At 56.9% G+C, this 19991-nt stretch overlaps 1 protein-coding gene across 2 annotated transcripts; it reads left to right on the top strand.

Annotated features, from left to right (window-relative positions):
- The first annotated feature begins 164 nt into the window (after positions 1-164).
- NUDT9 (nudix hydrolase 9) lies at positions 165-10880 on the top strand. Of its 2 annotated transcripts, none has more exons than XM_064149554.1 (8): positions 165-466; positions 3459-3695; positions 5057-5152; positions 6289-6375; positions 7633-7744; positions 8760-8906; positions 9380-9464; positions 10337-10880. In XM_064149554.1, exons 1-8 carry the CDS (start codon positions 333-335, stop codon positions 10510-10512), a joined length of 1074 nt encoding a protein of 357 aa, XP_064005624.1. In that variant the 5' UTR covers positions 165-332; the 3' UTR covers positions 10513-10880. The 2 variants fall into 2 exon arrangements, with proteins under 2 accessions (XP_064005624.1, XP_064005625.1); XM_064149555.1 differs by having other exon boundaries at positions 3462-3695.
- Positions 10881-19991: the final 9111 nt, after the last annotated feature.

Genomic DNA, 19991 nt, shown 5'->3' on the forward strand with positions numbered 1-19991 from the left:
ATAGCCACGCCCCCTCCCCTGCCGCAGCACCCAATGGCAGGGCGGCATTGCGCGGGGGGCGTGTCTTTGGGCGGGGACAAGCGTTTAAACGCTGCCAATTGGCGGCGGGGCGCCCAATGGGCGTTGGGCTTGTTCGGGTGTCCGTGCGGGCTGTGCGTGGCTGCCTGCGGCCGGGGGTCTCCGGCACCTGCGGGCTGGTTGCGGCGGCCGGGAGCGCACTGCCTGCCTGCTGCAGTCTGTCCTGCGCTCCTGTCTCAGGTCTGAGCCGGGGCCCGGCCCCGTCGTGCTGAGGCAGTGCTGCCCTTGCCGCGGCGGAGTCGGAGAGGGCGTCGATGCTGCTCCTCGCCGGCGCCCTGCGAGCAGCCGCGGTCCCCGTGTTCCCTCGGACGCTCGCCGTGTTTTCTTTCGCTGTGGCGCTGTCCGTCCAGCCTGCCCGCTTTGTTCTGCAGCGCCCGCAGACCCTCAGGTACCGTGGCCGGTTGATGGTGGCGTTCGGTGGCTCCCAGGCCGGGCTGGGGCTCTGGCCGCTGGCATCTGGCTCTGCCGAGGTGTTGCCCTGTTCGCTCCCCACCTTCTCGCTGCCCCAAGAGCTCTGGGCGGCCTTGCCTTCCTCAGCCATCTCAGAGGGAGCTTGGTGTGAGCTCTGTATCTGTGCCGTGACTCTTTGGGGCACGGCAGAAGCAAAAACCTGAGTGGCCACACCTGGCTGCATTCCTGGAGGTGTTGGAGGTGAGGTCCGACAGGGCTCCGGGCAACCTGAGGATGCCCTTGCTTACTGCAGAGGGTCTTGGGCTGGATGACCTTTGGAGGTCCCTTCCAACCCAGAGAGTTCTGGGATTCTGTGACCTTTCCAGCTTAGCTTGAAAGCCCGAGAAGTGCTGTAACACTGAGCTGTGCGTGCAGGAGCTGTCAGCTGTGCTTTGCCCCAGCCTGCTGGAGATTGGATGAGCCCCAAGTCAGCTGTGCTGGTGGAAGCTCCCCTCAGCAGCCACTGCTCTAACTGTGACTGAATTCTCAACCTCAGCATCGAGCAAAGCCTGCTCTAAGCTCATAGAATCAACCAGGTTGGAAGAGACCTCCAAGCTCATCCAGTCCAACCTAGCACCCAGCCCTATCCAGTCAACCAGACCATGGCACTGAGTGCCTCAGCCACTCTTTTCTTGAAGACCTCCAGGCATGGTGACTCCACCACCTCCCTGGGCAGCCCATTCCAATGCCAATCACTCTCTCTGCCAACAGCTTCCTCCTAACATCCAGCCTAGACCTCCCCTGCCACAACTTGAGACTGTGTCCCCTTGTTCTATTGCTGGTTGCCTGGGAGAAGAGGCCACCCCCCACCTGGCTACAATGCCCCTTCAGGTAGTTGTAGACAGTAATAAGATCACCCCTGAGCCTCCTCTTCTCCAGGCTAAACAACCCCAGCTCCCTCAGCCTCTTCTCATAGGGTTTGTGCTCCAGGCCCCTCACCAGCTTTGTTGCCCTTCTCTGGACATGTTCCAGCACCTCAACATCTCTCTTGAATTGAGGGGCCCAGAACTGGACACAGTACTCAAGGTGTGGCCTGAGCAGTGCTGAGTACAGGGCAAGAAGAACCTCCCTTGTCCTGCTGGCCACACTGCTCCTGATGCAGGCCAGGATGCCATTGGCTCTCTTGGCCACCTGTGCACACTGCTAGCTCAGGATTCAGATAGCAGGGTTAGTAAGGATTACCTCTTTGTTCAGCTGCTCTCCTAGAGGCAGATGAAGATTTCCTAGGAGGAGTGAGGAGTTTAGCTGTGGAACTGGCCTGCTGTGCTCTTTCTGAGTTTATAACCACACCTGGATTAAAATAACAGGGTCAGTAATGGTGATTTCCCTCTTTGTTCAGCTGAAACTCCATTGGTCCTGGCAGCATTTTGCTCAGATGTTAAGTTCCTAAAACCTGGATGTGTTTTTGCAGAGGGGAGACCTTTCCTTAGGTGCTGGAAGTGATGTTTTTGTTAATGGTAAAATCTGCTCTGGCAGAGGTGTTGGGGGGGTTGGACACGTTGATCTCTTTGGGTCCCTTCCAACTCCTATGATCCTGTGATCTTTTTCACTGAGCGTTTAAAAGCTTTTTGGAGTAGGTTCTAATCCTTTGCTGAGCTGTCAGCCTCTTCTCTCAGAGGAATGTTCTTTATTGTTGCAGTAGTTCCGAGTGAATTGGAGTACAGAAAGAGGCTGCTTTGTGCGCTGAAGGGGATCTGTGCAGGGTGTTTGAGAGCTGGTGAAAGAGCACTGTAACCCAGCCTGCTCCTAAGTTGGAGCTGATCTTGCAGTAAAATAAGAGCCGTAGGGGTTTCAAGTTGTTCTTTTTGATGGGAGCCAGGAGGTAAGGTGAGGCGACATGGCAGGGGAGGGGTTGGAACTAGATGATCCTTGTGGTCCTCTCCAACCCTGACTGACTGAATGATTCTATGTCATGGTGAGGTGCAAAGCTCAAGAGGAAGAGTGTGTGACCTGGGAGGAGCAGCTGAGTGAACTGCAGTTGTTCAAGCTGAAAAGGAGGAGGCTGAAAGGAGACCTCATTGCTCTCTACAACTCCCTGAAAAGCGTTTGGAGCCAGGTGGGGGTTGGTCTCTTATGCTTATGAGCAAGTGATAGGAGAGGAAATGGCCTCAAGTTGCCCCAGGGGAGAGGCTTAGGTTGGATATGAGAGGAAACTTCTTCCCTGAAGTGGCAGATCCAGCCCTCAGCTTCTCATGCTGTGAACTCTTCTGTGTCTAGCAGAGTTGATGCAGCGCCCATGTGGAGCTGAAATGCTCCAGCAAAGCCTTCCTGCTGTGCTGCAGGTAGTCCTTGGAGTCTGATTAGGAGCTGCTGAGGGTACCCACACAGTCTGCAGTGGCAGATCCAGCTCTCAGCTTCTCATGCTGTGAACTCTTCTGTGTCTAGCAGAGTTGATGCAGCGCCCATGTGGAGCTGAAATGCTCCAGCAAAGCCTTCCTGCTGTGCTGCAGGTAGTCCTTGGAGTCTGATTAGGAGCTGCTGAGGGTACCCACACAGTCTGCAGTGGCAGATCCAGCCCTCAGCTTCTCATGCTGTGAACTCTTCTGTGTCTAGCAGAGTTGAGGCAGTGCCCATGTGCAGCTGAAATGCTCCAGCAAAGCCTTCCTGCTGTGCTGCAGGTAGTCCTTGGAGTCTGATTAGGAGCTGCTGAGGGTACCCACACAGTCTGCAGTGGCAGATCCAGCTCTCAGCTTCTCATGCTGTGAACTCTTCTGTGTCTAGCAGAGTTGCCTTCTGCTTCATGAAGCTGCAGGTGAAATTCAGAGTGTGTTGGTGCAGGCATCCTTTGGTCTGAGAGAAGCAGCAACAGGAGAGCTGCCTTGCAGCCGTTCCGTGTGCTGCCATGCCCTGCCATGTGCAGGGGTGAGGTTGAGCAGCAGGGTTAAAGCCTGGTGAATGAGGTGGGGGTTTCTCTATCTGTTTCCTTTCAGTAGCTCTTCTGCACCCCGTTGGTCCTGCCTTGGCCCTGGGAACATGCCCAGCAGCTCCAGTGTGAAGTTCCAGCACAGCAAAGCCCTCACTTCGCCGTACCCCGGATCGCAGGTGGAGCGTAGCCCAGTTCCTGAGGACAAAGTGGGGTGGATGGTTGAGTGGAAGGATTACAAACCCGTGGAGTACACTGCCAGGTCTGTCTTGGCTGGAGCCAAGTGGGCAGATCCTCAGATCAAGTGAGTGCAAACTGGCTCTTTTATTCTTGTGAAGGTGGAAACAAGCAGCAGTGATTCTCTGATTTGCTAAGGGCGGCAGTGATGTGTAAGAGCCAAGAGCCCACAGAGTGGCTTGGGTGGGAAGGGACCTTAAAGGTCATCTATTTCCAAGCCCTCTGGCATGGGCAGGGACACCTTCCACTAGACCAGGTTAGTCAAGGTCCCATCCAACCTGGCTTCCAACACTTTTCCAGCCTTGCCTTTCTCTGGGCAACCTGTGCCAGTGATGCACAACCCTTTCAGGGAAGAATTTCTTCCTTGTGTCTCATCTCAATCCACCTTCTTCCAGTTTGAAAAGATGATTCATAATCCTGTCACTCCATGCCTTTGGAACAATTCCCTCTGCAGCTCTCCTGCAGCCCACAGCAAATCTTGCAAGGCTGCTCTGAGGTCTCCCTGCAACCTTCTCCGGGATGAACAGCCCCAACTCTCCCAGCCTATCCTCATAGCAGAGGTTCTTCATCCTCTGATCATCTTTGTGGCCTCCTCTATACCCACTCCAGCAGTTCTATGTCCTTCCTGTGCTGGGGGCTCTAGAGCTGGACACAATTCTGCAGGTTGAGGGCCTCAGCAGAGCAGAGGGGCAGAATCCCCTCCCTGCCCCTCCTGCCCACACTGCTGGGGCCCAGCACAGGGTTGGTTTCTGGGCTGCCAGCTCACCTTGCTGCCTCATGTTGAGCTGCTCCTCATCCAACATGTTCAGGTCCTTCTCAGCTCTGCTCTCTGACTATTCTCCACTCATCCTGGACTGTGCTTGGGATTGCCCTGACCCAAGCTGTCTACATCTCCCTGAAAGGAGGTTGGAGGCGAGGGTTGGTCTCTTCTCCCTAGGAACCAGTGACAGGATGAGAGGAAATTGGACCAGGGAAGGATATTAGGTTGGGCATTAAAAGAACCTTCCCTGAAAGGGCTCTCCAAGCCTGGCACAGATTGCTCAGGGAGGTGGCTGAATGCCCATCCCTGGAGGTGTTCCTGAGAGGCAGAGCTGTGGTGCTGAGGGTCATGGCTCAGCCCCAGCCTTGGCAGAATCAGAGAGCGGTTGGGCTGGGTGATGTTCCAAGGTCTTTTCCAAGCAAAGCCATTCTCTGGTTGTCTGCCAGGCCTTAGGTGAAGCACATCACAGTGCAGGAGGAGACTTTTTTTCCCCTGCCATAAGGACTCAAGTGCAAAGCAAAGAGGAGTGCCTGCCTCTGTGAGCCCAGCGTGTGGCAGGAGGTGCAGCTGGGCTGCTCCCGGCTTGCTGCCAGCCCCTGCTGTGTGCTCTGAGACACGGAGAGTGCAGGAAACACTGATCCCTAATAAGTTCTTCCTTTTCCACACAGTGATGAAGGCTTTACTCCTCAGTTCAATCAGAGGGATGGAGAAGTGGAGAGGAAGAGCCTGCATGGCTTGTACGTGGTGGAGAACGGCAGGCCCCGGTGAGCTTAGGCTTTGCTTTACCCCAGTGATGCTCTTCTGGAGCTCTTGCACATCTGCCAGCTTGGAGACCTGGGGCCTGATGGAATCAAATCAAGAGAAGTCCGTCCCAGAGGCAGGAAAAATGATCCCTCAGGGTCAGAGGGGTCCTTTTGGAAGAAGGGTGTGTCAGAGATGCTCTCAAAGGTTAGGCAGCACTACCACAGCGTGGTTGTGGTGCCACTGAAGCCAGAGAATCACAGAATGCCAGGGGCTGGAAGGGACCTCCAGAGCTCAGCCAGTCCAACCCCCCTGCCACAGCAGGATCTCCTAGAGCAGATCACACAGAACACATCCAGGCAGGGTTTGAGTCTCTTCAGAGAGGGAGACTCCACAGCCCCCCCAGGGCAGCCTGTTGCAGGGTTCTGTCACCCTCACAGGGGAAAAATTCCTCCTCATGTTTGCATGGAACTTCCTTTGCCTCAGCTCCCACCCATTGCCCCTTGTCCTGTCCCTGGGCAGCACCCAGCAGAGCCTGGCTCCAGCCTCCTGCCACTCACCCTGCACATCTTTATAACCATTGATGAGGTCTCCTCTCAGTCTCCTCCAAGCAGCACAGCCCCAGCTCCCTCAGGCTCTCCTTGTCACAGAGCTGTTCCATTCCCTTTAGCAGCTTTGTGGCTCTATGATGGACTCTCAAGCTGTTCCATATCCCTCTTGAACTGGGGTCCTAGAACTGGACACAGTACTCCAGATGTGGCCTTAGAAGGGCAGGAGAGCCTCTCTGGACCTGCTAACCACAGCCTTCCAATCCAGCCCAGAATGGCATTGGCCCTTCTGGCCACAAGAGCACATTGCTCTTCAGCCAGGGTTGTGCACAGAGCTATGACCCATCAGGACACCAGAGCTGAGAACTGACAGAGCCATTTGGTGCCTTCCCTTCCCCTGTAGAGCAAAGAGCTTGGTGAAGAGGAAACCTCACTCTGGCTGCCTGCTCTTCCAAAGCATAGTGGGAGGCAGGGAGTCTGTGTTGCTCTCCTTCCCTTTGCTGTTGTTTGAGCTTCTGAGGCTGCTTTTTTGTGGGGGGAGAGGGATGCTGGGAGCAGGTTGGGACTGTGGGGAAGAAGCAAACATGTGCAGTGTGCTGTGCTGCTTGCAGAAATCCAGCAGGAAGGACTGGCCTGACAGGCAGAGGATTGCTGGGACGCTGGGGGCCCAACCATGCTGCTGATCCTGTGGTGACCAGGTAAGGGACAGCTGACTTAAGGGGTCCCTGCAACAGAGCTGACAGCTCCTGCATGTTTGGGGTTTTGCTGACCATTTCTGGACAGTTGATTGCCTTTTTTGTGGGGCCTCTGCCTGTGTTCCTCTGCAGGTAAGCCAGTTCAGGCCTGGGGAGGGTCAGACTGGGGAGACACAGCCATGTGGGACACAAAACTCTGTCACTGTGGGGAGTTTGGCTCTGGAATAATAGTAAGGAGCCAGTGCAGGCTGAAAGGATGAACAAGCCAGGAGCTGTGGCTGAGTAGAAATGATGCAAATGATCTTCAGGAATGAATGAGGAGCCTGAGTGAAAGGCTGATGTGGCACTGGGGAATGGCTGCAGTGTTCTGGCTGTGGAATCTTCCCTTTAATGTCTTCATCAATCATCTGCATGAGGGGACTGAGGCACACTCAGTGGGTTTGCAGGTGACACAGAGTTGGCAGTGTTAATCTGTTGGGGAAGGCTCTGCAAAGGGGCCTGGCCAGGCTGGAGCCATGAGCTGAGGTCAGTTGTGTGAGGTTCAACAAGGCCAAGGGCTGAGTCCTGCACTTGGCTCACAACAGCCCCAGGAGTGCTGCAGGCTTGGGGCAGAGCAGCTGGAAAGTGCCCAGCAGAGAAAGGCCTGGGGGTGCTGGGTGACAGCAGCTGGAGGTGAGCCAGGGGGTGCCCAGGTGGGCAGGAAGGGCAGCAGCAGCCTGGCCTGCATCAGCAGTGGTGTGGGCAGCAGGAGCAGGGCAGGGATTGTGCCCCTGGACTCAGCTCTGGGGAGGCCACAGCTTGAGTGCTGGGCTCAGTTTTGGGGTGCTCACTACAAGGAGCAGGTGCAGAGAAGGGCAAGGCAGGTGAGGAAGGGTCTGGACAAGAGGGCTGGGGAGGAGCAGCTCAGGATGCTGTGGGTGTTTGGTGTGGAGAAGAGGAGGCTGAGGGTGAGCTCATTGCTCTTTGCAGCTCCCTGGGAGGAGGCTGGAGCCAGGTTGGGGTTGGGCTCTGCTCCTGATAGTGCCGCTGCTGAAATGTGACTCTTGAGTGGTTCCTGCCCTTCTGCCTGGGGAAAAGACAGCTGGGAGAGGTGTGTGAGGGATTCAGTGTTCTGCCTTTGGTTGCAGTCTTGCTGCACAGCTTCCTTGTGTCCAGGACTGTTCTTTGTTTGCCCCCAGCACAGGGGACAGCAGCAGTAACCCTCCCAGGCCCTTCTGCCGTGCAGTAGCAAAGCATTTTCGTGTTTGTTGTTTGCTGCAGGTGGAAAAGAGATGGAAGTGGCAATAAAGTTGCTCATGCAGTGACTGGCAGAAACATCTTGCAGTTCATAGCCATCAAGAGGAAGGACTGTGGGGAGTGGGCCATCCCGGGGGTAAGAGCAGAGCCCTGCCCACAGCAGGCGAGTCCCCACTGGTAGGGCCAGGGGGTGGTGTCTGGGCTGTGCTTTGGGTGGGTGACCTCCTGCTGCAGAGCTGAGGAGAAATGCTCCTTCCCCAGCTTTGTCCCAGCATCAGCTGCTGTGCCTGCTGCTGCTCTGCAGGGTGGGCCTTGGTTTGGGTGAGGAGCAGCTCAGCAGGAGCTGTCAATGTGTGCTTGCAGCCCACCAACCAAGCCTGTGCTGGGCTGGGCCCCAGCAGTGTGGGCAGCAGGGGCAGGGAGGGGATTCTGCCCCTCTGCTCTGCTGAGACCACAGCTGCAGTGCTGGGGCCAGCTGTGGAGCCCCAGCACAGGAGAGACAGGGACCTGTTGGAGCAGGTCCAGAGGAGGTCCCAAAGGTGATCATGGGGCTGGAGAACTTGTGCTGTGGGGGCAGGCTGAGGGAGCTGGGGCTGTGCAGCCTGGAGAAGGGAAGGCTCTGGGGAGACCTCGGAGCAGCCTGCCAGGGTTTGAAGGAGGCTGCAGGAGGGCTGGAGAGGAGCTTGTTGCCAGTTCATGGAGTGACAAAATGAGAGGTGATGGCTTCAGACTGGAAGAAGCTGGATTGGGATGAGACCTGAGGAAGCAATTCTTGCAGTGAGGGTGGTGAAGCACTGGCACAGGTTGCCCAGAGAACTTGTGGAAGCTCCAAACCTGGAAGTGCTGAAAAACCAGGTTGGATGAGGCCTTGAGCAAGCTGGGCTGGTGGGAGGTGTCCCTGCCTATGGCAGTGGGCTGGAACTAGGTGACTCTTAAGGTCCCTTCAGCCCACCCCATGCTGAGCTCTGGCCACGTCTCCTGCTTCATGCAGGAGTCACAGTTCAAGTGCTGCATGCTCTGGAGGGTCTGTGTTCACCCTTTGTATCCCTCCTGTGCCCAGAGCAGGGCACTAGGAGCCAGGCAGGGGGAGTTATAACAAGTGGAGTCCGAGGGCTGATGACCTTTCTTGGTTTCCTTTCCTCTACCCCCAGGGCATGGTGGACCCAGGGGAAAAGATCAGCGCTACCCTGAAGCGAGAGTTTGGGGAGGAGGCCTTGAACTGCTTGCAGAAATCACCCGAGGAGAGAGCAGAACTGGAGAAGAGGCTGAACAAGCTCTTCAGCCAGGAACACTTCGTGGTGAGCTCTGTCTCTGCTGACAGCCTCTTGAGCCGTGTGGGCAGCTCCCAGCTGGCTGGGAGGCGAAAAGCAGTAAGCTGGAGCGAGAAGGAGCTGCGGTGCCTGCCTGGTGGTGGGGTGGGACCTGGCAGGGGCTGAGCAGGAAGCTCTCAGAGGCAAAGGAAAGATTGTTCCTCCTCGGACACAGCCTCCAGTTGTGCCTGGGGAAGCCTAGGCTGGATGTTAGGAGGGAATTGTTGTCAGAGAGAGTGATTGGCATTGGAATGGGCTGCCCAGGGAGGTGGTGGAGTCACTGTGCCTGGAGGTGTTGAAGCCAAGCCTGGCTGGGGCACTTAGTGCCATGGTCTGGTTGCTTGGCCAGGGCTGGGTGCTAGGTTGGACTGGCTGAGCTTGGAGGTCTCTTCCAACCTGCCTGATTCTGTGGAGGCTTCCAGCTTTGCTGTGCTGACCCTGAGCTCGTGTGTGCCCTGCAGGTGTACCGAGGGTACGTGGATGACCCTCGCAACACTGACAACGCCTGGATGGAGACTGAGGCTGTCAACTACCACGATGAGACTGGTGAGTGCCTCCAGCCCTGTCCTGCCTGCTTCAGCTCTGTCTGTGTGCTGGGCTGAGGCTGGCAGTGCAAGTGGGGCAGCAGCCAAGGTGTGGTGTGAAATCCTGTGCTGAGAGCAAGGGGCCTGAGGCCCTCTTGGCGACTGAGATGTGTTCGTAGAAGGGTTTAAGGTGAAAGGGACCTTCAGAATCACCCAGTGCCAGCTCCTGCCGTGGGTAGGGACACCTCCTGCTAGACTTGGCTTGCTCATGGCCTCATCCAACCTGGCCTTGAACACCTCCAAGTAGGGGACAGCCACAGCCTCCCTGAGCAACCTGTGCTAGTGTCTCCTCACCCTTGAGAACTTCTTCCTCATCTGTGCTCTCAATCTCCTCTCTTCCAGCTTGGCTGCACTTGCTGTAGTGAGTAAGTGTTGTCATAGTGATTCCTGGTACCTTGTCAGGCTGCTGATGGAATCAGATCAGCAGCACCATGGGTTCTCTAAGCCTGGCACAGGCTGCCCAGGGTGGTGCTTGAATGCCCATCCCTGGAGGTGTTTGGGAGAGGCAGAGCTGTGGTGCTGAGAGCCATGGCTAAGCCCCAGCCTTGGCAGAGTCAGAGAATGGTTGGACTGGATGTTAAAAGACTTTTCCAACTAAAGAGATCCAGTGACAGGCCAGTGTCCAGTGACACCCCCTGGGATTTGCCTTAGGATGGTGCAGTTGTGAGCCAGGTCTCTGGCACAGCATCAGTGAGCAGCTCAGCTGGCTTCTCTGAGAGGCAGCCAAAGGCTGCTGCCTGTGGAGGAGCCATGAGGAAGAGCAGAACCGATCAGATGCCAAGAAAGAACAGGAAAGAAGATGCAAGAGCCACCTCCTAACTCTTGTTTTGTCAGGTGAGACCATGGATAACCTGCCCCTGGAAGCAGGTGACGATGCTGGCATGGTGAAGTGGGTTGACATCAGTGAGGAGCTCAGGCTGTATGCAAGCCACAGCTACTTCATCAAGCTTGTGAGCGAGAAACGAGGAGCACACTGGAGCCAGCATCCTGCTCCTGACTGCCACCAGTGATGCAAGCAAGGCAGCAGAGGGCACCCCAGAGAGATGACTTGTTGGTGGGCATTCAGCTGGCAAAACCAGCTGGCAGTGATCAATGAAGAGGGCAGAGACTCCAGGCTGCTGCTTTTGGTTTCTCAGCAGGTGGATGTGAGGCTGTTCCCTTGCTTTGCTTTCTCCTCCCTTGCTATTTGCAGCTCTTTCATGGCTTGGGCAGCACAGGTCCCTGCCTGCCTGCTTGTAGGGCAGAAGCTGCTCACTTCAGCTCTGCTTTGGCACTGATTTCTTGGGGTGGGGGTGTGTGACTCCTTCAGGGATGTGGCACTTGGATGAGAAGCTGACTTGAAGTGCTGTGTAATAAAGTGAAGTTTCTGTTCTCATCACCTCAGTGGCTTCACTCTCTTGAGAGATCATTTTCTGCCTGGGGAAAAGACAGCTGGGAGAGGTGTGTGAGGGATTCAGTGTTCTGCCTTTGGTTGCAGTCTTGCTGCACAGCTTCCTTGTGTCCAGGACTGTTCTTTGTTTGCCCCCAGCACAGGGGACAGCAGCAGTAACCCTCCCAGGCCCTTCTGCCGTGCAGCAGCAAAGCATTTTCGTGTTTGTTGTTTGCTGCAGGTGGAAAAGAGATGGAAGTGGCAATAAAGTTGCTCATGCAGTGACTGGCAGAAACATCTTGCAGTTCATAGCCATCAAGAGGAAGGACTGTGGGGAGTGGGCCATCCCGGGGGTAAGAGCAGAGCCCTGCACACAGCAGGAGAGACCCAACTGGTAGGGCCAGGGGGTGGTGTCTGGGCTGTGCTTTGGGTGGGTGACCTCCTGCTGCAGAGCTGAGGAGAACTGCTCCTTACCCAGCTTTGTCCCAGCATCAGCTGCTGTGCCTGCTGCTGCTCTGCAGGGTGGGCCTTGGTTTGGGTGAGGAGCAGCTCAGCAGGAGCTGTCAATGTGTGCTTGCAGCCCAGCAACCAAGCCTGTGCTGGGCTGGGCCCCAGCAGTGTGGGCAGCAGGGGCAGGGAGGGGATTCTGCCCCTCTGCTCTGCTGAGACCACAGCTGCAGTGCTGGGGCCAGCTGTGGAGCCCCAGCACAGGAGAGACAGGGACCTGTTGGAGCAGGGCCAGAGGAGGTCCCTTGGGGCTGGAGAACTTGTGCTGTGGGGGCAGGCTGAGGGAGCTGGGACTGTGCAGCCTGGAGAAGAGAAGGCTCTGGGGAGACCTCAGAGCAGCCTGCCATGGAGCTGCTCTCTAGTTGCCAGTGTGGCTCCAGCTCACATCTGAATGCCTGACAGTGCCTTGGCCTAGAAAGGGGAGCTGTTGTTGGATGGAGCTTGGTGAGATTTCTCTCTTCCCACTGCTTATGACAGCTGTTGGGGGAGGCTGTGCCTTAAACAGGGAGGGCAGCCTTGAACTAGAGTCTTGGAAGGGGGTGGGGTTGGAGCTGAGGCAATCAGTCCCTTGCAGCCAGCAGGCTGATGAGGGCCTTCTGTGACAGGTCTGTTGACCACAATTGCTGCCATTTCTCCCTGTCTTGTGGGTTGGAAGGGACCTCAAAGATCATCCACTTGCAACCCCTTGCCATGAGCAGGGACACCCCTCACTGGCCCTGCTTGCCCAGAGAGGTGGTTGAGGCCCCATGCCTGGAGATATCCCAAGGTGAGGCTGGACAGGGCTGTGAGCAAGCTGATCTAGTGGAGGATGTCCCTGCTGGGTGCAGGGGGAGCTGGACTGGGTGAGCTTTGGAGGTCCCTTCCAGCCCAGCCCATTCTGTGCTAAGATGATTCTCTGTCTTCTGCAAAGAAATGGATGAGGAGCACTGAGCCCTTGGATGCTGAGCATTTATTAGTGAAGCTTCACAAGCAGTTGGAGAAGGTTTGAGAGGTGCACACTGGAACCCACACAGGCTTTAGAGGTGGGGGTGTGAGCCAGGACGTGGGTGTTGCTTTGTCCTCAGTTGCCAGTGCACTGGTGAGGCAGAAAGTGGGGAGGAGCTGTAGGAAGTTGCAGATTGCCTAGGAGGAGGTCTTCTCTAGGAAACCTCTGTAGTGTTCTGGGTGCCTGCAGAGTGAGAAGAGAGCTTAGAACTTGCAGCAGTTAAAAACAGAGCAGCAGCACAGGGAGGGGATTCTGCCCCTCTGCCTTGCTCTGCTCAGACCCCACCTGCAGCACTGCCTCCAGCTCTGGTGCGCCCAGCACAAGCAGGAGGTGGAGCTGCTGGAGATGATCCAGAGGCCACAAAGATGATCAGAGGGCTGCAGAACCTCCCCTGTAGGGACAGGCTGGGAGAATCGAGGGTGCTCAGGCTGGAAAAGTGAAGGCTGCAGGGAGACCTTAGAGCAGCTGCAGGAGAGCTGGGGAGAGCCTTTTGACAAGGGCTGGGAGTGGCAGGGTGAGGGACAGTGGCTTTGAGCTGGGAGAGGGGAGATTGAGAGTGGAGATGAGGAAGAATTGTTGCCTTAAACAGGGAAAGCATCCTTGAACTAGAATCTTGGGAGGGGTGGTTTTGGAGCTGAGGGAGAATGAGGGTGGGGAGACACTGGCACAGGTTGCCCAGGGGAGGCTGTAGCTGCCTCCTGCCTGGAGGTGTTCAGGGCCAGGCTTGGTCAAGCTGGGCTGGTGGGAGGCTGGAACTGGATGAGCTTTAAGGTCCCTTCCAACCCATTCCAGGATTCTATGGACATTGAGTGCTGGTAAGTGAGAAAATGCTGTGGCTTTTGCTCTGCCTTTGGCAAATCACCTGGGAAGTGGTCACCTGCTCCAGGTGGGAGGCAGCAGCTCTGCCTGGGGGCCATCGGTTTGCATGCTGGGGGGGAGTTTAGGTGTGCTGGGAAGAGGCTTTGCAGCTCTGAGTGCTCTCTTACCCTAAACTCATCTAAGCAATTAGGCTGGGGACAGCCAGAGAAGTACTCCAAGCAGATCTGAGGGGCAGCAGCAGAGTTGTGAGGCAGTTTGTCACCACAAAGAGAGGCTTTGGGCTCGCACAGCTGCCAGCGGACACCTAAGTGGGTTCCTCTCCTCAAAGCTTCACAGGTGGACCCCAGCCCCTGCCCAGCTCCCCTCCTGCAGCAGTTGTTGGTGCAGCAGCTGCTGTGGGTGAGGCTGGTGTGGTGTTCCCTGGGCAGCTGTGCCCTGCTGCTGTGCCCTGCTGCTGCCAGGCTTGGGTACCTCAGAGGTGGTGGCGCTGGAGCTGCTGGGACAGGATGTAGCCGAGGAGCTTCTGGACAGGGTTCTGGGGCCTCTTCGGTTGCTGTGGAAAGAAAAGGCCTCTTGTAGGGGGTGTAGGGGGGAAGGTTTGGCTGCTCAGGACCAAAATGCCTACTGAAGTACAGGTGTGGAGAGCAGTGAGATGCTGCTCAGTCCCCAAGAGAGGACTCACCTCCTCCTCCAGGCTGTCGAAGCCAGAGCTCTCCATGCTGCTGCTGCTGCTGCTGCTGCTGTCCTGTGGGACAGGAAGAGATGGTCCATGGAATCGTGGAATGGCTTGGGAAGGACCTCCAAGATCATCCATGCCACGGGCAGGGATACCTCCTACCAGCCCAGCTTGCCCAAGGCCTCCTCCTGCCTGGCCTTGAGGACCATCTCCAGGGACCTGCAGAAGTGAGCCTGTGTGAATCTTGGTGAGGTTCAACAAGGCCAAGTTGCAAGGTTCTGCACCAGGGCAATCCCAAGCACAAATCCGGGCTGGGTGGTGAAGGGGTTGAGAGCAGCCTTGAGGAGAAGGACCTGGGGGTATTTGGGGCTGAAAAGCTGGGCAGGAGCTGACAGTGTGCACCCCTGTGCTGGGCTGAGCCCCAGCAGTGTGGGCAGCAGCAGCAGGGAGTGGATTCTGCCCCTCTGCTCTGCTGAGACCACACCTGCAGTGCTGGGGCCGGCTCTGGAGCACCAACAGAAGGACATGGAACTGTTGGAGCAGGTCCAGAGGAGGCCATGAAGATGCTCAGAGGGCTGAAGAAGCTCCCCTGTGGGGACAGGTTGGGAGAGCATTTGGGCTGTTCAGCCTGGAGAAGAGAAGGCTGCAGGGAGACCTTCTGGTGGCCTTAAAGGGCTGATCAGAAAGCTGAGGACAGACTTCTGAGCAGGGTCTGTTGGGACAGGGCAAGGGGAGATGGTTTGTACTCAGAGGGAGGTTCAGACTGGAGAGATTTTCTTACACTGAGGGTGGTGGTGAGAGCCTGTCCCAGGTTGCCCAGAGAGGTGGAGGTTGCCCCATCCCTGGCACCCTTCCAGTCCAGGGGACTCTGAGCAACCTGCTGTGGTTGGGGCAGTCCCTGCTGACTGCAGGGAGGGGTTTGGGCTGGATGGGCTTTGAAGGTCTCTTCTAACAGAGAGCATCCTGTGGCTTTCTGAGGAGTGAGGTGAGACTCTGGAATGGTTGTAGCAGAAATGAGCTGAGGCCTGTGCCAAGCGCCTGCCTGCTAGCTCACACTGCTGACTCTTCCCACCTTGAATGGCTTCTGGCTTCCTCCTTCAGGATGTCTTCTGTGTGGAGCTGCAAGAGCCAGGCTCAGCACACAGGTGAGCAACAGGAGCTGCATGGTGAGGGAGAGCCCTGAGGAGCAGATGGGCAAACAGAACAACAGGAAAGAGTTAGAGGTGCTTGGGCTTGGCCAAAGGAAACCCCTGGGCTGGAGGGGGAAAGGGTAGGTCAGGGCAATCTGAGGTATCAGTCCAGGCTGGGAGGGGTGATGAGATTGAGAGCAGCCCTGCAGAGAAGGACTTGGGGGTGCTGGTGGGGGAGAAGCTGGACAGGAGGCAGCAATGGGCACTGGCAGCACAGAAGGCTAAGGGCAGCCTGGGCTGCATCCAAAGCAGTGTGGCCAGAGCTGGAGAGAGGGAATCCTGCCCCTCTGCTCTGGGGAGACCTCACCTGCACTGCTGGGGCCAGCTGTGTGACTCCAACACAAGAGAGACATGGACCTGGTGGAGAAGTACCAGAGAAGGCCACAAAGATGATCAGAGGGCAGGAGAACCTCTGCTATGAGGACAGAGCTGAGGGAGCTGGGGGTGTTCAGCCTGGAGAAGAGAAGGCTGCAGGCAGACCTCAGAGCTGCAGTTCAGTACCTGCAGGGGAGCTGCAGGCAGCCTGGGGAGGGACTGCTCAGAAGGGCCTGTGGGGATAGGGTGAGGGCAATGGTTTGGAACTGGAGCAGGACAGAGCTAGGTTGGGCACCAGGAGGAAGTTCTGTGCAGTGAGAGTGGGGAGGCACTGGCACAGGCTGCCCAGGGATGTGGTTGAGGCCTCAGCCCTGGAAACATTCAAGATCAGGCTGAATGCTGCAGAGAGCAATGAGCTCTGCCCTCAGCCTCCTCTTCTCCACACTTAACCCCCCCCAGCTCCCTCAGCTGCTCCTCCCCAGCCCTCTTCTCCAGACCCTTCCCCACCTTCCTTGCCCTTCTCTCCACCTGCTCCAGCTCCTCAATGTCCTTCCTGGGATGAAGCCTCCAAAACTGAACCCAAGCTGTGGCCTCCCCAGTGCTGAGTCCAGGGGCACAATTCCTGCTCCTGCTGCCCACACCACTGCTGATGCAGGCCAGGCTGCTGCTGCCCTTCTTGCCCACCTGGGCACCCCCTGGCTCACCTCCAGCTGCTGTCACCCAGCACCCCCAGGCCTTTCTCTGCTGGGCACTTTCCAGCCACCAAGCCTGGAGCACTCCTGGGGCTGTTGTGACCAGAGAGCAGCACCCAACCCTTGGCTTTGTTAATCCTCATACAGCTGAGCTCAGCCCTGGCTCCAGCCTGGCCAGGTCCCTCTGCAGAGCCTTGCAGCAGATGCTCACTCCCCCCCTGTTCATGCCAGGCACCCCTCAGCCCCCTGCATTACCTTTGGGCTGCATGGCGCAGAGCTGGGCGGAGGAGCAGGTGGCGCTGGGCTGGCTGCAGTGCTGGTGCCCTGGGCATGGCTGCTGCCTCTATATATGCACAGCTTGGAGTGCAGGGTCTTGCATCAGAAAAACCACAAGAGGTCACAAATCAGACCTCCTTTAGAGCTTTGGGATGTTTGATTTCCTTCTCAGCTGATAAAAAGGTCAGGCTGTGTTCCCTGAGCTCTCTAAGCCCTGGAGGATTGGCAGGTTTGGTGCTGGTGCTTGGCAAGGGGCAGTTGGTTGGGTTTGTTTGCAGGGCAGATGCTCTGCACTGGTGGTGCTGGAGGAATGCTTGGCTGCTGCTAATGCCCTGAGCACTGAAGCTGCTCACAGGGAGCCAGGGCCCTAAAGCCAAAATTGCTTCCTGGAGCTGGAGAAAGGGGAATGGCTGCCAGCTGGTGTGGGCTGGAGAACTCTGCCCATGGTTATCTGCAGGTTCAGCACAAAACCTCTTCATGGAATCAGAATGGGGAGGGGCTGGAAGGGACCTCCAAAGCTCAGCCAGTCCACCCCACCCTGCACTCAGCAGGGACATCCTCCACTAGATCAGCTTGCCCACAGCCCTGTCCAGCCTCGCCTTGAAGAGCTCCAGGGATGGTGCCACAACTGCCTCCTTGGGCAACCTGCTGCAGGGTTCCAGCACCCTCCTGGTGCACAACTTGTTCCTCACATCCAACCTCAATCTGCTCTGCTCTCATCTCAAACCATTGTCCCTCATCCTGTCCCTGCAGGCCTTTGGGAACAGTCCCTCTGCAGCCTTCTTGTAGCCCCTTCAGGTACTGACAGGCTGCTCTGAGCTCTGCCTGGAGCCTTCTCTTCTCCAGGCTGAACACCCCCAGCTCCCTCAGCCTGTTCCTACAGTAGAGCTTCTCCAGGCTTCTGATCATCTTTGTGGCCTCCTCTGGACCCTCTCCATCAGGTCTGTGTCTCTCTTGTGTTGGGGTCCCACAGATGGCCCCAGCACTGCAGGTGAGGTCTCCCCAGAGCAGAGGAGCAGGATCTCCTCTCTCTAGCTCTGGCCATGCTGCTCTGGATGCAGCCCAGGCTGCCCTTAGCCTTCTGTGCTGCCTGTGCCCATTGCTGGCTCTTATCCATCTTCTCTCCCACCAGTAGCCCCAAATGCATTGTGGTGGTGGTTGGTGATGGGTGGTTGGTGGGTGATGATGTTGAGTGGTGTGTGATGGTGAGGGGTGATGGTGAGTGGGTGGTGATGGTGAGGGGTGATAGTGAGTGGGTGGTGATGGTGAGTGGTGTGTGGTGGTGATGGGTGATGATGGTGAGTGGTGTTTGATGGTGGTGAGTGGTGTTTGATGGTGGTGAGTGGTGTGTGGTGATGGTGAGTGGTGTGTGGTGATGGTGAGTGGTGTGTGGTGATGGTGAGTGGTGTGTGGTGATGGTGAGTGGTGTGTGGTGATGGTGAGTGGTGTGTGGTGATGGTGAGTGGTGTGTGGTGATGGTGGGTGGTGTGTGATGGTGGGTGGTGTGTGATGGTGGGTGGTGATGGTGAGTGGTGTGTGATGGTGGGTGGTGGGTGGTGATGGTGAGTGGTGTGTGATGGTGAGTGGTGGATGATGGTGGGTGGTGGGTGGTGGTGGGTGGTGATGGTGAGTGGTGTGTGATGGTGAGTGGTGGGTGGTGGTGGATAGTGAAGGGTGGTGTGTGATGGTGAGTGGTGGTTGGTGGTGGATGGTGCTGAGTGGTGGGTGGTAGTGGTGGATGGTGGTTGGTGGCTGTCTGCCCCTCAGCACTTGTTTAAAGGGGAAAATCTTCCCTCTTTGCCCTTTTGAATTCCACTTCCCTGTCTCTAGTCCCAGCTTGAGCTGAGCTCTGGTGAGCACTGGCCCGAGGGCAGAGTAGCTCAATCCCTTGTGTCCCTTGGGCTGGGTTGCTTTCTTTGCTGGCTGACTCTTGGCTGGAGAAAGAGCAAATAAACAATAGGCTGCAGTCAGGCAGAAAACAGAAATGCTGTCAACCTGACTTCCTCCTTGAGACATCTGAAGCTGCAGAGAAAGGATCTTCTTCAAACAGGCTTAGCCCAGAGAGCATGCTCTGGATGTGCAGCCTGGCTGGCTTGGTGCAGCCTGCCCTGTGGTGGGAGCAGAATGGGAAGTGGGCAAGAAGCCAGGCTCAGGGCAGATGCTGTTGGTGGAGCTGGGTTTGGTGGGAAAGAATCTTTTGTTCCTGGCTTGAGAAGAAGCTGTGCAGAAAGAGTCCCAAGAGCCAAGGCTCTGCTTTCCACTTGGACTCTTGTCTGTGACTTCTGTGTTGCCAACACAAGGAGGAACTTTACTGGAAGGGTCCCAGAGCACTGGCACAGGCTCCCCAGAGAGGTTGTGGAGTCTCCTCCTCTGGAGCCTTTCAAGGCCTGCCTGGATGTGTTCCTCTGGTCTGTGTCAGGTAGTATTGCCCTGCTCTGGCAGGGGGGTTGGACTGGATGATCTCCTCGGGTCCTTTCCAACCCCTGACATCCTGTGATCTCACTGCAGGAGAGGGCTGAAGCACCTCTCCTGTGAGGACAGGCTGAGAGAGTTGGGCTTGTTCAACCTGCAGAAGAGAAGGCTCTGAGGAGACCTTGTGGCCTTCCAGTGTCTGAAGTGGGCTACAAGAAAGCTTGGGGGACACACGTTTTAGGCTGTCAGGTAGTGACAGGGCTGAGGGGAATGGATCCAAGCTAGAGGAGGGGAGATTGAGATTAGATGTTAGGAGGAAGTTCTTCACTGTGAGAGGAGACCTCACTGTGGTGAGAGACTGGCACAGGCTGCCCAGGGAGGCTGCTTGCTTACAGCAGAGCAGGCTTGGGGTGTCCTCAGTGAAGTGCTTGGCTTCAAATCACAAAGGTGCCAGGGAGGTGGTGGAGTGGCCATCCCTGGAGGTGTTGAAGAGACCTCCAAGCTCATCCAGCCCAGCCTAGCACCCAGACCTGGCCAAGCAACCAGACCATGGCACTAAGTGCCCCAGCCAGGCTTGGCTTCAACACCTCCAGGCACAGCAACTCCACCACCTCCCTGGGCAGCCCATTCCAATGCCAATCACTCTCTCTGCCAACAACTTCCTCCTAACATCCAGCATAGACCTCCCCTGGCATAACTTGAGGCTATGTGTCCTTCTTCTGTTGCTGCTTGCCTGGCAGCAGAGCCCAACCCCACCTGGCTACAGCCTCCCTGCAGGGAGCTGCAGACAGCAATGAGCTCTGCCCTGAGCCTCCTCTGCTGCAGGCTGCACACCCCCAGCTCCCTCAGCCTCTCCTCACAGGGCTGTGCCCCAGGCCCCTCACAGCTTTGGCGCCCTCCTGTGGACACCTTCCAGCACTGCAACATCTCTCTGCAATGGAGGAGCCCAGAACTGGACACAGCACTGCAGGGGTGGCCTGAGCAGTGCTGAGCACAGGGGCAGAAGAACCTCCCTTGTCCTGCTGCCCACACTGCTCCTGAGCCAGCCCAGGATGCCATTGGCTCTGCTGCTCACCTGGGCACTGCTGCCTCATCTTCAGCTCCTCTCTCCCAGCACCCCCAGCTCCCTCTCTGCCTGGCTGCTCTCAGCCACTCTGTCCCCAGCCTGTAGCACTGCTTGGGGTTGTTGTGGTGGTTGTTGACTCTCCAGCTGAAGTTGCCATTGAGCTGCCAACCCCCACGTGCCTA

Source organism: Pogoniulus pusillus, chromosome 10 (assembly GCF_015220805.1).
Source record: "Pogoniulus pusillus isolate bPogPus1 chromosome 10, bPogPus1.pri, whole genome shotgun sequence".
NCBI classification, from domain to species: Eukaryota; Metazoa; Chordata; class Aves; order Piciformes; family Lybiidae; genus Pogoniulus; species Pogoniulus pusillus.